The 17,193-nt window shown below is 46.9% G+C and overlaps 1 protein-coding gene across 1 annotated transcript; it reads left to right on the forward strand.

Annotated features, from left to right (window-relative positions):
- The first annotated feature begins 3,355 nt into the window (after positions 1-3,355).
- On the forward strand, positions 3,356-5,910 carry LOC142069654 (uncharacterized). The gene is made up of 2 exons (XM_075121574.1): positions 3,356-4,786; positions 5,373-5,910. The coding sequence occupies exons 1-2, from the start codon at positions 4,204-4,206 to the stop codon at positions 5,891-5,893; spliced, it is 1,104 nt and encodes a 367-aa protein (XP_074977675.1). The 5' UTR covers positions 3,356-4,203; the 3' UTR covers positions 5,894-5,910.
- Positions 5,911-17,193: the final 11,283 nt, after the last annotated feature.

A 17,193-nucleotide genomic window follows, 5' to 3' on the forward strand; every position in this document is an offset into this window, starting at 1 on the left:
CAGCTAACAAATATCTCAGACTTATGGCTAGAATTTGCAGAAGGGTTCAGCACTTAAAATTAGAGATAGATTTTTTTAAAAAAGAAACAAAAAGAAGAAGCTCAGTTTCTAAATTCCTCAAAATTAGGCTCAACAAGTGGCCAGATGTACAGAAGAACTCAGTGTTAGATCTGTTATGTCTGGATCCAGGAACTTGCCAAGCCAGATACTAACAGAGAGCTAAGTAAGCTGCTAGTTTATTCAGCTGTTGAGTTGCTTCTTGCTCCACCACACTCAACTGCTCCACAACTAAGGATCTTGATACATACAGATGTCCGCTAGAGGTTAGGCATGGAATGTGCACAATTACATCAGAATTCTGTGGATGGCATGGCCAAAAACTAGTGAGTGTTGCACCCAGACCCAAGTAGATTTATTTGCCCACATCGAACCCCCTACCAAGGGAACTATGGAACTCTGCCCCACCCCTGTGAAGTACCGTGACTATGCTGATGTCTTCAAAAAGAAGAAGAATGCAGAAATCCTCCCACCACATCAGGACTCTGATTGCCCCATAAAACTCCAGCCAGGGGTGAAGATGCCATGTGGGCAGATCTATGTAATGTCAGAGCCTGACCTGGTGGCATTGTGAGAATACCTCCTGGGGACCCGGGCCTAGGGGTTCATCTGCAAATCAACCTCACCAGCCAGTGCCCCAGTCCCTTTTGTACAAAAGGAAGGAGGGCAGCCTCTGTCTCTGTGTCGATTACCGATCCCTAAACCAGGTGACAATCTGGAACAGTTACCCACCAACGTAATCCCTGTGTTGTTGGACTGCATGGGGGCCACCTGCATAGTCACTGAACTGGATCTTCAGGGAGCTTACAATCTCATCCATATCTGAGAGGCGGATGAATGGCAGACTGCTTTTCAAACCCACTGTGGCCACTTTGAATATTTAGTCATGCCATTTGGCTTCACTAATGCCCTAGCACCAATTCTAGCACTTTATTAACAATGTGCTACAAAACCTACCAGACCAGTTTGCATTGGTATACTTAGACAATATATTGATCTTCTCAAACTATTTGGACCAACGCACCACTCACGTCTACACAGTCTTGAAGAGACTATGACAACATGGTCTCTATGCTTAACTCAAAGAGTGCACGTTCAATCAGACCTCGACTGAGTTCCTGGTTTCATCCAGAAGGAATCAAGATGGACCCAGGCAAGGTCCAGGCTGTCCATGACTGGGCAGCCCCCTGCAATGTGTGCAACATACCATGTTTTCTAGGGTTTGCAAATTTTTACCAGCAGTTTATCTCCAATTTTTCAACAAACTGAGCCCCTTACTGCCCTACTCCGAGAGATGCCCAGTTCTACTCATCGTCAGAGGTCCAGCATGCGTTCCAAATAGCTAAAGCTTGCCTTTGCCACTGCTCCAGTATTGGCCCACACAGACGTGTTGCAAGTTTTCATCGTGCTGGCCGATGCCTCTAGCTCAGTTATCAGGCAGTCCTCTCCCAGAAGCACGGACTCAAGGAAGAACTGCACCACCTTGCCTACTGCTTGAGGAAGCTTACCACTGAAACAATGAATTCTTGGAGAAAGAGCTCTATTCAATTAACACTGCCTTTTAACAATGGTGACACTACTTGGATGGGGCCCATCATCTGGTCCAAGTATTTACTGATCAGAAGAATCTGGAGTACCTGCATAGGACCAAGGCCCTAAACCAGCGGCAGCTCTGGTGGGCCCTATTCTTCTTCCAGTTCAATTTCACCTTCATCTACTGCCCTAGAACTAGAAATGCTAAGGCTGATAACTTGTCCCAAAGGCATAGCTCTGATCCACAAGGCCCCAGTCTGGAACCAGCCCACATTCTCAAGTTCCGTAACTTCCTCAGTGTGACCCACCACCAGGTGCTGCCCACACACATCCACTCTGTCCTGGAATTCCACCAGACAAGATGGCCATTATTGACCAAGAATCACATGACATCCAGGAGAGGTTCACATTCATAAACGACCGCATCTATGTTCCCTCCAGACCTGCAAGGTTCTTCAACAGTGCCACAACTCCGTCCCAGTAGGACACTTGGGGCAATGTAATACCCAACGATTAACGTCTTGGTACTTCTAGTGGCCCTGTATGCACCTCATAATAAAGCCTTTTGTTGCTTCACGCACCAAGATCCCATGTCAGAAACCCTGCAACCTCCTCCAACCCCTGGACACCCAATCTGGCCCTGGGAGGCCGTTTCCTTCAACTCTGTGGAGGAACTACCAGAATCCAGTGGTTTCATTATCATCCTGACAGTGGTAGATCACTTCACTTCCCGGATCACGTCATTTCCAACTGGGGTCCCCGGTTCACTGCTTGCTTCTGGCATGAGGTCCTATGTCTATTAGGAGTCTCCATGCACCTGTCCTCTGCCTACCATCCTCAGCTGAATGGCCAAATGGAAAGAATCAACCAGATCCTAGAGCAATACCAACAATGCCACACCAACCATCACCAGGATGACTGGTCTGCACTATTGCCATATGCTGCATGCTCATGTAATAATGTAGACTATGCATCCACAGACCACAGCCCCTTTTTGGTTAACTATGGGTACCACACCCGATTTCACCCATAACTACCAACATCCTCCCACAACCCATTGGCCTTGGACCTAATGCAGCACATCCATCACACCCAAGAAGAGATGAAGGGACACCTTGAGAAGGCAAAGGAGAACTACAAAAAGCATATAGACAAGACCCTTTTGGAAACTAGAGCACTGGTTCCTTGACCTGTATCGGTTTTGGTGACAAATCAACCCAGTTACCTTCAAGCTCCAGCTCCCTTAGTCCCTTAGAGTCCATCTGTATTCCATTTCTCACTCTTTAAACCCTACACTGAGAACATATTTCCGCATAAAGCCCAATCATTGCCCCCCCCCCTCCCCCAGGGCAAGTAGGAGGTCAGGAGGAATACATTGTCCACAAAGTCCTCAATTCCAAGTTCAAGCGGGGTAAATTGTGGTACCTGATTGACTAAGATGGTTAGAGCCCAGAGGAACGTACATGGGAACCAGCAGAACTGTTCATGCTCCCACCTTGGTTCAGGCCTTCCATAGGAGCCAGGCTAAGAAACCTGGACCCAGGTCACCCACACGGGGCTCTTTGGGGAGTGGGTGATGTCATGACTCAGGGTCCTCAAATCTGGGCTCACAGGAGAAGCCACGCTTCCACCCTCCACTTGGCAGCCTGCTGACCACCGCTGACCCAAGACCCATGAAGCCCAGCCCCAGTTTGAGGCTCTACCTCTGACATCCTATTGGCAGAGTCCCAGAACAGCCAGTTGGCCCACTGGGCCTACTTAAGCCACCAACAGGAACCTGTCCAAACAGCTGGGATTAATCCTGCTCTGGACTGAGTACCTTATGCCTCCCGCTGCTTGACTTCTCAGTTTCCCAACCTGGCTTGGCTCCTGACCTCTGACTCATGGTTCTGATCTCCTGGTATCCTGGCCCAGCTGTCCCTTGACTCCTGACTATGGACTCTGGCTCTGACCACTAGGTCTGGCTGCTAATGACCCAGCCTTGACACATACTCACTTAAAGGCTTCTGGTGCTAGAGGACAGTTTAAAAAAAAAAAAAAAAGCAGCCACAGCATGAGCCAAACCTCTGCATCACCATTGTTAGATCTGTTATGTCTGGACCCAGGAACTTGCCAATTAAGATATGGACAGAGTAACCTGCTGCACTGTTTCTTGCTCCGCCACTCTACTGCTCCACTAATAGGGATTGTGATACACACAAATGCGCTGTAGCAGTTAGGCATGGAATAGGTGCAATTACATCAGATGATACACTCAGTCCTGGTCTACACTAGGACTTTAGGTCGAATTTAGCAGCGTTAAATCGATGTAAACCTGCACCCGTCCACACAATGAAGCCCTTTATTTCGACTTAAAGGGCTCTTAAAATCGATTTCCTTACTCCACCCCTGACAAGTGGATTAGCGCTTAAATCGACGTTGCCGGCTCGAATTTGGGGTACTGTGGACACAATTCGATGGTATTGGCCTCCGGGAGCTATCCCAGAGTGCTCCATTGTGACCGCTCTGGACAGCACTCTCAACTCAGATGCACTGGCCAGGTAGACAGGAAAAGAACCGCGAACTTTTGAATCTCATTTCTTGTTTGGCCAGCGTGGCAAGCTGCAGGTGACCATGCAGAGCTCATCAGCACAGGTGACCATGATGGAGTCCCAGAATCGCAAAAGAGCTCCAGCATGGACCGAACGGGAGGTACAGGATCTGATCGCTGTTTGGGGAGAGGAATCCGTGCTATCAGAACTCCGTTCCAGTTTTCGAAATGCCAAAACCTTTGTCAAAATCTCCCAGGGCATGAAGGACAGAGGCCATAACAGAGACCCGAAGCAGTGCCGCGTGAAACTGAAGGAGCTGAGGCAAGCCTACCAGAAAACCAGAGAGGCGAACAGCCGCTCTGGGTCAGAGCCCCAAACATGCCGCTTCTATGATGAGCTGCATGCCATTTTAGGGGGTTCAGCCACCACTACCCCAGCCATGTTGTTTGACTCCTTCAATGGAGATGGAGGCAATACGGAAGCAGGTTTTGGGGACGAAGAAGATGATGAGGAGGAGGAGGTTGTAGATAGCTCACAGCAAGCAAGCGGAGAAACCGGTTTTCCCGACAGCCAGGAACTGTTTCTCACCCTAGACCTGGAGCCAGTACCCCCCGAACCCACCCAAGGCTGCCTCCTGGACCCAGCAGGCGGAGAAGGGACCTCTGGTGAGTGTACCTTTTAAAATACTATACATGGTTTAAAAGCAAGCATGTGAAAGGATTACTTTGCCCTGGCATTTGCGGTTCTCCTAGATGTAGTCCTAAAGCCTTTGCAAAAGGTTTCCGGGGAGGGCAGCCTTATTGCGTCCTTCATGGTAGGACACTTTACCACTCCAGGCCAGTAACACGTACTCGGGAATCATTGTAGAACAAAGCATTGCAGTGTATGTTTGCTGGCATTCAAACAACATCCGTTCTTTATCTCTGTGTTATCCTCAGGAGAGTGAGATATAATTCATGGTCACCTGGTTGAAATAGAGTGCTTTTCTTCAGGGGACACTCAGAGGAGCCCATTCCTGCTGGGCTGTTTGCCTGTGGCTAAACAGAAATGTTCCCCGCTGTTAGCCACAGGGAGGGGGGAAGGTTGAGGGGGTAGTCACGTGGTGGGAGGAGGCAAAATGCGACCTTGTAACGAAAGCACATGTGCTATGTATGTAATGTTAACAGCAAGGTTTACCCTGAAAGAGTGTAGCCACTGTTTTATAAAATGTGTCTTTTTAAATACCGCTGTCCCTTTTTTTTTCTCCACCAGCTGCATGTGTTTCAATGATCACAGGATCTTCTCCTTCCCAGAAGCTAGTGAAGCTTAGAAAGAAAAAAAAACGCACTCGCGATGAAATGTTCTCCGAGCTCATGCTGTCCTCCCACACTGACAGAGCACAGACGAATGCGTGGAGGCAAATAATGTCAGAGTGCAGGAAAGCACAAAATGACCGGGAGGAGAGGTGGCGGGCTGAAGAGAGTAAGTGGCGGGCTGAAGACAGGGCTGAAGCTCAAGTGTGGCGGCAGCGTGATGAGAGGAGGCAGGATTCAATGCTGAGGCTGCTGGAGGACCAAACCAGTATGCTCCAGTGTATGGTTGAGCTGCAGCAAAGGCAGCTCGAGCACAGACTGCCACTGCTGCCCCTCTGTAACCAACCGCCCTCCTCCCCAAGTTCCATAGTCTCCACACCCAGACGCCCAAGAACGCGGTGGGGGGGCCTCCGGCCAACCAGCCACTCCACCACAGAGGATTGCCCAAAAAAAAGAAGGCTGTCATTCAATAAATTTTAAAGTTGTAAACTTTTAAAGTGCTGTGCTTAAAGTGCTGTGTGGTATTTTCCTTTCCTCCTCCACCACCCCTCTTGGGCTACCTTGGTAGTCATCCCCCTATTTGTGTGATGAATGAATAAAGAATGCATGAATGTGAAGCAACAATGACTTTATTGCCTCTGCAAGCGGTGATTGAAGGAAGGAGGGGCGGGTGATTAGCTTACAGGGAAGTAGAGTGAACCAAGGGGCGGGGGGTTTCATCAAGGAGAAACAAACAGAACTTTCACACCGTAGCCTGGCCAGTCATGAAACTGGTTTTCAAAGCTTCTCTGATGCGTACCGCGCCCTCCTGTGCTCTTCTAACCGCCCTGGTGTCTGGCTGCGCGTAACCAGCAGCCAGGCGATTTGCCTCAACCTCCCACCCCGCCATAAACGTCTCCCCCTTACTCTCACAGATATTGTGGAGCACACAGCAAGCAGTAATAACAGTGGGAATATTGGTTTCGCTGAGGTCTAAGTGAGTCAGTAAACTGCACCAGCGCGCCTTTAAACGTCCAAATGCACATTCTACCACCATTCTGCACTTGCTCAGCCTGTAGTTGAACAGCTCCTGACTACTGTCCAGGCTGCCTGTGTACGGCTTCATGAGCCATGGCATTAAGGGGTAGGCTGGGTCCCCAAGGATAACTATAGGCATTTCAACATCCCCAACAGTTATTTTCTGGTCTGGGAATAAAGTCCCTTCCTGCAGCTTTTGAAACAGACCAGAGTTCCTGAAGATGCGAGCATCATGCACCTTTCCCGGCCATCCCACGTTGATGTTGGTGAAACGTCCCTTGTGATCCACCAGAGCTTGCAGCACTATTGAAAAGTACCCCTTGCGGTTTATGTACTCGGCGGCTTGGTGCTCCGGTGCCAAGATAGGGATATGGGTTCCGTCTATGGCCCCACCACAGTTAGGGAATCCCATTGCAGCAAAGCCATCCACTATGACCTGCACATTTCCCAGGGTCACTACCCTTGATATCAGCAGATCTTTGATTGCGTGGGCTACTTACATCACAGCAGCCCCCACAGTAGATTTGCCCACTCCAAATTGATTCCCAACTGCCCGGTAGCTGTCTGGCGTTGCAAGCTTCCACAGGGCTATCGCCACTCGCTTCTCAACTGTGAGGGCTGCTCTCATCTTGGTATTCATGTGCCTCAGGGCAGGGGAAAGCAAGTCACAAAGTTCCATGAAAGTGCCCTTACGCATGCGAAAGTTTCGCAGCCACTGGGAATCGTCCCAGACCTGCAACACTATGCGGTCCCACCAGTCTGTGCTTGTTTCCCGAGCCCAGGATCGGCGTTCCACAGCATGAACCTGCCCCATTAGCACCATGATGCATGCATTGGCAGGGCCCATGCTTTCAGAGAAATCTGTGTCCATGTCCTGATCACTCACGTGACCGCGCTGACGTCGCCTCCTCGCCCGGTATCACTTTGCCAGGTTCTGGTGCTGCATATACTGCTGGATAATGCGTGTGGTGTTTAATGTGCTCCTAATTGCCAAAGTGAGCTGAGCGGCCTCCATGCTTGCCTTGGTATGGCGTCCGCACAGAAAAAAGGCGCGGAACGATTGTCTGCCGTTGCTCTGACGGAGGGAGGGGCGACTGACGACACGGCTTACAGGGTTGGCTTCAGGGAGCTAAAATCAACAAAGGGGGTGGCTTTACATCTAGGAGTATTTCAGGCAGGACTTCACGGAGGGTTTCAATAAGAAATGGTGCACCTAAGTTATCGTTCTTATTGGAACAAGGAGGTTAGCCTGGCCTCTGACTGATACATGCCTAGATTTACCTCGCTGCACCTTCTCTGTGAGTGACTGCAGTGTGACCTAGAGGAATGAGTCCCCTAGACAGGGGAGGAGGCAAATGAGTACAAAACAAATCTGGTCTATTTCTTGTTTTGATCCACTCCATCTATCTTTTACATCTTTGGCTGGCAGCAGACGGTGCAGAAGGACTGCATGCCATCCACATCTCATGGCTGCTCGGCAGAAGATGGTACAGTACGACTGCTAGCCATCCCCATCTCTTGCCTGCCTGGCAGAAGATGGTACAATACGACTGCTAGCAATCCTCATCTCTTGCCTGCCTGGCAGAAGATGGTACAGTACGACTGCTAGCAGTCCGTATCGCCTGCCCGCTCACCATAAGACGGTTCAATAGGACTGACTGCAGGACTAAAGAGAATGACCTGGTCAAGTCACTCCAAATTTAGTCCCTGCGCCCATGTCTGCCCAGGCGCTCCCAGCCGACGTGGCCAGGAGCACCTCGGACACGACGAGGACGACTACCAATCGTATTGCACCGTCTGCTGCCAGAAGGCAATGGGTTGCTGCTACTGTGCAGCAAAGCCGTACCGCGTCTGCCAGCACCCAGGAGACATAGGGTGACGGTTACCTGAGCGGGCTCCATGCTTGCCGTGGTATGGCGTCTGCACAGGTAACTCAGGAAAAAAGGCGCAAAATGATTGTCTGCCCTTGCTTTCACGGAGGGAGGGAGGGAACGGGGGCCTGACGATACGTACCCAGAACCACCCGCGACAATGTTTTAGCCCCATCAGAGTGCTCCATTGTGACTGCTCTGGACAGCACTCTCAGATGCCTGATTGTTTGCCATTGCTCTGACGCCGGGAGGGGCACTTACAGGGTTGGCTTCAGGGAGCTAAAATCAACAAAGGGGGTGGCTTTACATCTAGGAGTATTTCAGGCAGGACTTCACGGAGGGTTCCAATAAGAAATGGTGCACCTAAGTTATTGTCCTTATTGGAACAAGAAGGTTAGCCTGGCCTCTGATTGATACATGGCTAGATTTACCTCGCTGCACCTTCTCTGTGAGTGACTGCAGTGTGATCTAGAAGAATGAGTCCCCTAGACAGGGGAGGCGGGGAAGCAAATGAGTACAAAACAAATCTGGTCTATTTCTTGTTTTGATCCACTCCATCTATCTTTTACATCTTTGGCTGGCAGCAGACGGTGCAGAAGGACTGCATGCCATCCACATCTCATGGCTGCTCGGCAGAAGATGGTACAGTACGACTGCTAGCAGTCCGTATCGCCTGCCCGCTCACCATAAGACGGTTCAATAGGACTGACTGCAGGCAGGACTAAAGAGAATGACCTGGTCAAGTCACTCCAAATTTAGTCCCTGCACCCATGTCTGCCCAGGCGCTCCCAGCCGACGTGGCCAGGAGCACCTTGGACATGACGATGACGGCTACCAGTCGTACTGTACCGTCTGCTGCCACAAGGCAAGGGGTTGCTGCTACTGTGTAGCAATGCCGTACCGCGTCTGCCAGCACCCAGGAGACATAGGGTGACGGTTACCTGAGCGGGCTCCATGCTTGCAGTGGTATGGCGTCTGCACAGGTAACTCAGGAAAAAAGGCGCGAAATGATTGTCTGCCCTTGCTTTCACGGAGGGAGGGAGGGAACGGGGGCCTGACGATATGTACCCAGAACCACCCGCGACAATGTTTTAGCCCCATTAGGCATTGGGATCTCAACCCAGAATTCCAATGGGCAGCGGAGACTGCGGGAACTGTGGGATAGCTACCCACAGTGCAACGCTCCGGAAGTCGACTCTAGCCTCGGTACTGTGGAAGTGCTCCGCCGAGTTAATGCACTTAATGCACTTAGAGCATTTTCTGTGGGGACACACACACTCGAATATATAAAACCGATTTCTAAAAAACCGACTTCTATAAATTCGACCTTATTCCATAGTGTAGACATACCCTCAGCATGTTGGGTGCTGAGCTCTTTGAAAAATCTGGCCCTAATGATGGGTGCTGAATACTTGAAAAGTTAGAGTGAAATCTTGGCCCCACTGAAGTCAATGAGAGTTTTGTCACTGACTTCAAAAAGGCCAGGATTTCACCCTGCACCCTTGAGCTCTTTTGAAAACTTAGCTGCATGCCACCCAAGGCCTTCCTGGAAGGCAGCAGACTCAAGTATAAGAGATCTCTGTTGCCAACTCCCCCTGGGTGGGTCTTAGCAATTGTGCTCTTGCCCACATGTGGTGCAATAATTTTCAGTCCCACGAAGACCTTATTACTCTTGATAAATCAGTTTGAATTTGATTAAACTCTTCCTGCATTAGCTTACATCACCTATAAATTACTCTCTGAATGAAAAAAAATGGTTTTGTCCCTCATTATAGGTAAAACAGAGGCCTTGGGTGATTTACAGTACATTATGCTTGCACAGCAAGCTTCATCTTCTCCCCTTAGACATATACCAACCCTTTTCCTCCACACTCCACCTCTCCAAGGATCATTTCTGCCAGACAGAGCACATCAGCAGCCAGGGCATCTTTTTTCCCTTCCTTTCGTCCAGTGTTTCTCAACCTTTTCATGCTGGCAACCAAATATTTTCATACTCCCTTTATATTTACTATAAAAGTAAAACATTATCAGTGATAATGATGAGTAAGGCCCTACTTGAATTGCATGATGATTGCAAAAAAATGGCGGCTGACTTGCAGACAAGCCATGGAAAATTGCGGAACAGTAATAATGGACCTTATTATTTGCAGTAATGAAGTCCATTATCACCTTACTGAGATTTTCCACTGTTGGCCGCCCAGGGCTCAGAGTGGCCGCCCAGGGCTGAGAGTGGGGACTCCTACTGTCAAAATTGCAGTGGAAGCCAAATATTACAGAATCCGCAATATTGCAAGTTAAGTAGGGCCTTAATGATAAGCCCATATAATGTATTTGTGTGTATCTCAAGAAATTGATAGAGAATACTTGACCTTGAAGGGTAAGCATTTACTCCTCCTCCTATAACAACCTCACAAATTTTGAAGGTTTAGCAAGCCCAAAGATAGTCTGAAAATGTTATTTCCTTTGCTCTATAAAAATGTATTGCTTTGGGATCCCCTTGATTGTCTTTTGTGACCCTTCCGGGGGGGTAATGACCCATCAATTGAGAAACACTGTTCTAGCCTGACAAACCCTACAGCGCTGAGTCATCCCGGATTTTAGAAGGATCAAGCCTATTGCTGCCTCTTCTAGCCTACCCAAGATCACCACTGCCATGGGGCAAATTCCTCTGCCTGTGTTTGAAACGGTCATCTCGGAATCCCTCCTTCATAGTACTGCAGCTGCCCAATGTGATGCTTGCTCCCTCATAAGGGAGGGGACTTTTGAAATTCCTCCAGTTAAAAAAATAGAAATTAACAGATGTAGAACATTTACTGAATTAGTTAGTGTGTGTTTCTAAAGCACGGCCCCTTACTCCAGCCTAGGTAAACTTCCCACAGGGAGAACCATGGGGACAAAACTCATTTCAGACACCCCTTTGACCCAACATGTCCAGCCTGCTCCATTGGTTGGCACAGAAGGAGGTGGAGCCATGGCTCGCCTAAGCTCCACACACTTGCTCCCAGGAGGGAGTGTCTTGGGCATGGTTCCCACGTTTCCTCCAGTACGGGGAGTAAGATCTAGGAAGCCTGAAGTCAGCTGTGAAAGGAGGGAGGATCCCCCCCTCCCCTGTGCAGCTGTTTTAGGGCTTGGTACAATCTAGACCTTAATTTGTTAGTAGTAATTATTTAGACTTTGTGCATTTCTTACAGAATAAACTAGTAAGTTACAGCAGTAACCATTTTTTAAGTTAATACTTTGTACTTACATAGCACCTTTCATCTTTCAAAGCGCTTTACATACATTAATTATTTACTCCTCCCCACACCCCTTTGATCTAGGCAAGTTTTACGATGCTCATTTTACAAACAGGGAAACAAACATAGAAGAGCAAATTCTTGCCCGCTGCTAAACTCGTGAAATCCCATTGGCGTCAAGGTGGCTTCGCAGGCACAACGGCGGCAGGAAGTGGGGTGTAAGGGCTATGACATTTGCACACAGTCACAGCGTAAGTCAGTGGCACAGCTGGGAACAGAATCCAGAATACTTATTTTTAGCCTTGAGGAGGAGGGGCACAGATTTTGGGCACGTATGGTCTCTGGACTATGCTGTCAATTAGGGCTGTGCATGGGGAGAGTGTGTGATGCTGTTTGTGTAACTGGTGAAATTGTGACACAGTGAGAGGTGCCTAGAAAATAATGAGTCCAGTGCTCCAGGTGAAAAGAGAGAAGCAGATCAAGAATCTGGTAAAGTGAAATGTTAAATAGTTATATGATTAGGATCCAAATATTGTGGATGAATCCAGTCAGGTGAAGGGGTAACGATTAAGGGATGCTATTGATTTGTGTGAACATTTGTCTGCAGAGGAAAGACTTATGCCCTCCTTTTTTGGTTACAAAAAATAACTAGTATATACTGATCATGCTTATATTGAATGTTGGTGTAATTTTTCAGAATGACTGACAGAGTCTGATTTGAAGATGAGTTTACTACGGCTGTTGTTATTGCTGACTAGCAGAGTAATTTCTCTTGCAAACTCACATACTGATGTTAGTTGTGTGTTTGGATTACAGTGATTATGTGTGGATGCTGGAAATGCACTCGGAAAGGTTTTTTTTCAAACAAATATTCCCCCCCCCTTTTTTTAAATCCATTTAAAATGGCTTAGAAGTGCAAGGAATATTGTCTGTTAGACAGAACAAGGGGGCTGGGAATCAACATGCTTAGGCTCTGTTTCTACCACCAATCTGGCATATGCCCCTGGACAAGTGCAGCAGTGCTTTAGTAGGTGGCATAGAGAGCATGGAGTTAAGAGATTGGGTTTCTGTTCTTGACTGCCATTGGCTCATTCTGTGATTAAGGGCAAGGCATTTAGGGCCAGACCATGGTCCAGCCTTACATGGCCATGGAGGAGTCATAAGAGGGAATAAGATGCCACACAAACTCCTACATGGCCAGCTATACACTGTCACTAGGACTACTTGAACTGAAGTAACCTGAGAGGGAGGTTATGAGGACTCTTAGGCTAGCTCAAAACCAACTAGAATATAGGAGCAAAATATCCCTGCTTGGTTGATATTACTGTATATTGGAGGACAAAAGGGAAGAGGGCCTGAATGTGATCCAATGAGTGGAAGATATTTTTCCTGTTACTGAAAGAATTAATTCTCAGAGATGTAAAGTGACTAAGATTTTCCAATTTTATGGTCATTTTGTTACATTCAATGCTGCCAAAGGAATTGGTAGGAAACTAACTGTGTTCAAAGCCCTGCAGAACACAGGAATCCCAGTTAAAATAGCACTGCTAAATATTAATGATTAGTAAAGCTGATTTTAAAAATGCATCATTTTAATCAGCTCCAAACTATTCTCACATCAACTCAGAATTACCTGTCACATGGCTATACTTGGAAGATTTCTATACAGATTCCTTACCCATATAAATCCGAGGCATCAATGGGTAACAACCCTAAAACATCTGGGATTGTATATTAAATAAAAGAAAATCATCTTAACAACACTGAATTTTTAACCCACTAATAAATCCAGTAAATTTAGAGATGTAATTGCCTCAATCTCTGTCCCCACCAGCTAGGTTCTCTGCCTCTCTCACCCTGACTTCCCATGCACTTCTTATTACTGAGATTATTCTTTTTTTATATTATAGAAAGGCCCCCATTCTATTCTATATAGGCTCATATAATGTGCTCATCACCATAGTATTTGAGTGCCTTCCAGTAGGGCATTAAGTAATATGACTAACATCTCTCGTGTGTTTTCTTTCTCTCATCCTCTCCCCAGGGAGAGAAGTGCGTGCAATGGAGTGTTTTGTTTTGGAATTGTTTTTATATGTGGGTCTATATTTATGTTAGAGAAGACAAGGTTAAAGAAGTACACCTTGCACTTGGAGTATAAGATAGCAAGGTTTGTGATGGTTCCTAGGGATCTTTGTCCCACCACCTCAGACTGACCACCAACAAAGCTTTGTCTCTCCTGCATAAGCTTTGCCCTTATGATAGAAAGCTCCTTTGTGCCAGAGGAATGAAGCTGTTGACCACGGTCATCGTCCCAGAGGGATATAATAGGCACTGACTGTACAGATACATAGTAAGAGACAGTCCCTGCCCTGAAGAGCTTGCAGTCTAAATAGAGCAGAAAGAAGTATTAATATCTCTTTTAAAATGAGGAACCAAGGCAGAAAGTAACTTGTCTTCAATAGGACTACTTATCTGGACAGGTCCTGAGCATCAAGCCCTAAGTAGCTAGCCAAGGTCACCAAGGAAGTCTGTAGCAGAACTGGGACTTAAACCTAGAGCTTTTAAGCCCCAGGCCAAATCTTAAACCAGAAGACCATCCATCCTCTGATGCAAGCCTTCTTTCTGCCCACAGTATATGTAAGTTGTTATTCTGTAGGCTCTGTACTTACATGATCATGACACTGGCCAATGTGACATACTATTTGGACACACATACTTTTACAAACATCAGTTAGCTAAAGTGAAGATCTCGGGAGGTTATCAGATAATACAGATACATTGGTATATAAGAGGAATACCAGTAGATTATTCAGTCACAGAACCTGACACTACAAAGTACTAAGTACATTCAAATCTGATTCAGTAGTGGACCCTTTATACACAAGCTTCTCTGTACACAAAAACTTTAATTAGTGAAGAATAATGGTTAAAAAAAAAAAGACCCATAAACCTAAATGTTTCTTTTCAAAAACAAGCTATTATCAGTTCTTCACAAGATTTGCCTCCCTTCCCATGTTCATGTAAAAAAAATGATACAGTAAGATTCATGTCAACAATAATGTGTGAAACCTTGATGAATTTCAGCCAGAGACCAACCTCAAACACTTCCTATTAAAACAGAGTCAAAGAAACCAAACAAGCACTACGCAGAATATTCAGAGCATAAAAACTACCACTCTGTGAAACTTCAGATGGTAAGGCCACCTCCCTACAGAGAAAAAATAGAAGCGTATGCTCCATTTTAAACCCATTGCAAACAGGAAACTTGATTATGCACAGGCAACCTTAGTTCTGACACTTCCTAACTTTTTAGTGCTTGACTTTCCAACCCTAACAATGTTCTTTTAATAATGTGTGTGTGTGTGTGTGTGTGTGTGTGTGTATTTCCTAGGTTTTTTTAAACAGCAAACTGAAAAAAAAATTACAGGAATTCCATTATGTTGCATCATATTGACACCTACATGGCCATCAGCAAGGTTGGAACCTTTAAATCCAGTACCCCAGGGTTGGGCAAACTACTGCCCACGGGCTGAATCTGGCCCGCCAGCCATTTTAAGCCGGCCCTTGCACCCCTGCTGGGGAATGGACTCTGGGGCTTGCTCCATTCCAGCCAGGGAGCAGGGTCGGGAGCCGTTCCACGCAGCTCCTGGAAGCAGCAGCATGGCCCCCCTCTGGCTCCTATGCGCTCCAGTGGCCCCTCTCCAATGGCCCCCTCCGGCGCCCCAGCCCCAATTTCATGAGCATTCATGGCCTGCCATACAATTTCTATTCCCAGATGTGGCCCATGTGCCTGTTTTCTAGAGCTGGTTAGGAAATTTTTGACTAACATTTTTTCTTTGAAAAATGTAGATTCATCAAAAATTAAGATTCTTCATGGGAAATGATGAAATTTGACAAAACTTTCATGGGGAAGGGTTTCTCAGGCCCAGGATGGAGTCTGGTCAAAATCAAGAGAGAGAAACCATACCCCAGAATAGCCAGGGCACTCCCATGGTATGTGAAATGCCCAGATTCAAGTCCCTACTCCAACTGAGGCAGAGTAGGGACTTGAACCCAGGTCTCCCACGTCCTATGGAATTCCCCAGCCATCAGGTCTGCCACATCCTATGTGAGTGCTCAGACCCCCAGCTATTGACTGTTCTGGGGAGGTTCTCTCTCTGCGTTCTTTTTATTAAAATCTTTTAAAGGCCTTGGTTTTGTCCTTATACAAAACTGGAAACTCCAAGATCTTAACAATTTTTGTAGGATGGGAAAACCATTTCCTGCCCAGCTCTACTGTTTTCGAAGAGTTTGGTTCTGATCACACTAGCAAGATCAAACCATAGTATGACGTGGCTGGGGCACCCCGGGTTTTCAGAACAGTGATTAAATACAGTGAAATCTATAGTGCAGATAGTGCCACAGAAAGTGTTTTGTTCCAAGTAAATTCAAACCAGCTTTCCAGCCTCTTTGTGCCACCAGAACAGTGTCAAAGGGATGGAGTAGGTGAGGATCTAGCGCAATGAGGGCTGAACAGGTGGAGCAATATACCACAGGAAGGCTGTTCCAGATGACAGGGGAGTATGAGAATCTGCTGCAAAGAATTGCAAGACTGTGGGAAGGGACTCTAAGGAAGCTAGTGTTAGCTGACTGGATGCTATAGGGAGGAGAGGACAAAGTCTAAGTCAGCGAGGTTGGCTGAAGAGAAGAGAATATATATATATAGAGAAGGGAGTTTTTATTAGATTCCAGAAATGAACTGTAAGTCACTGGATGTGTTTGGAGTGATGTGGATGCACTCTGCAACATATAGTTCAGGGAGCACACCCAGCACATCCCTCGGCCCGCGCTGCTTTCCACAGCTCCCAGTGGCCTGGAATGGCGAACCACGGTCAGTGGGAGCTGTGATCTGCCGAACCTGTGGATGCTGCAGGTAATTAAACTGTCCCAGCCTGCCAGCAGATTTCTCTGACGGGCCGTGTGCCAAAGGTTGCCGATCCCTGATATAGTTAAATGTGGAACTCACGGCTACAAGATATTATTGAGACCAAGAGCTTAGCAGGATTAGAAAAATGAATAGACATTTATATGGTTATGAGAACATTTACATCAGATAGTATAATAAAGCAGATATAAACTCTTATCCTTCAAGTGCTAACTGCCTGGGGTAGGAAGAATCTTTCCTATGGGTAGGTTACAATTGTCCATTATGGAGCTGCTTGTAGCTTCCGCTGCAGCATTTGCTGCTGGCCCCTGTCAGAGAGAGGATACAGGAGTAAACAGCCCACTAGTTCAATCCAGTGTGGCAACTCCTACGTCCGTGGCACGTGAGAAGGCATGTGAGGAATTATAATTCCCTGTAACCATGTGAGCCAAACTGTAGGGGGAATTTTCATTCCTGTTTCTAACTAACTTTCACTTCACATCTCTTCCCAATATATAGAAAAGCCAACAAGTGGACTCATTTACACTTGCTGAGAGCACAAGTTAGACAGTATTTTCAGCAAAATTAAGAACAGCATCTACAAAGTAGTAAAAATAAAAAGAGCCTGTAATGTAATGTAAGTGCTTTTCCACAGAAAACAAACTTGCTAAGGGAAAAATCAACTGTCACTTTAAAATCTGACATTAAGTTTCTCAAATCACATCCCTTAATCAGGGAGTAATACTTCAAGAG

The sequence above is a fragment of the Caretta caretta genome, chromosome 1 (assembly GCF_965140235.1).
Source record: "Caretta caretta isolate rCarCar2 chromosome 1, rCarCar1.hap1, whole genome shotgun sequence".
Lineage (NCBI taxonomy): Eukaryota > Metazoa > Chordata > Testudines > Cheloniidae > Caretta > Caretta caretta.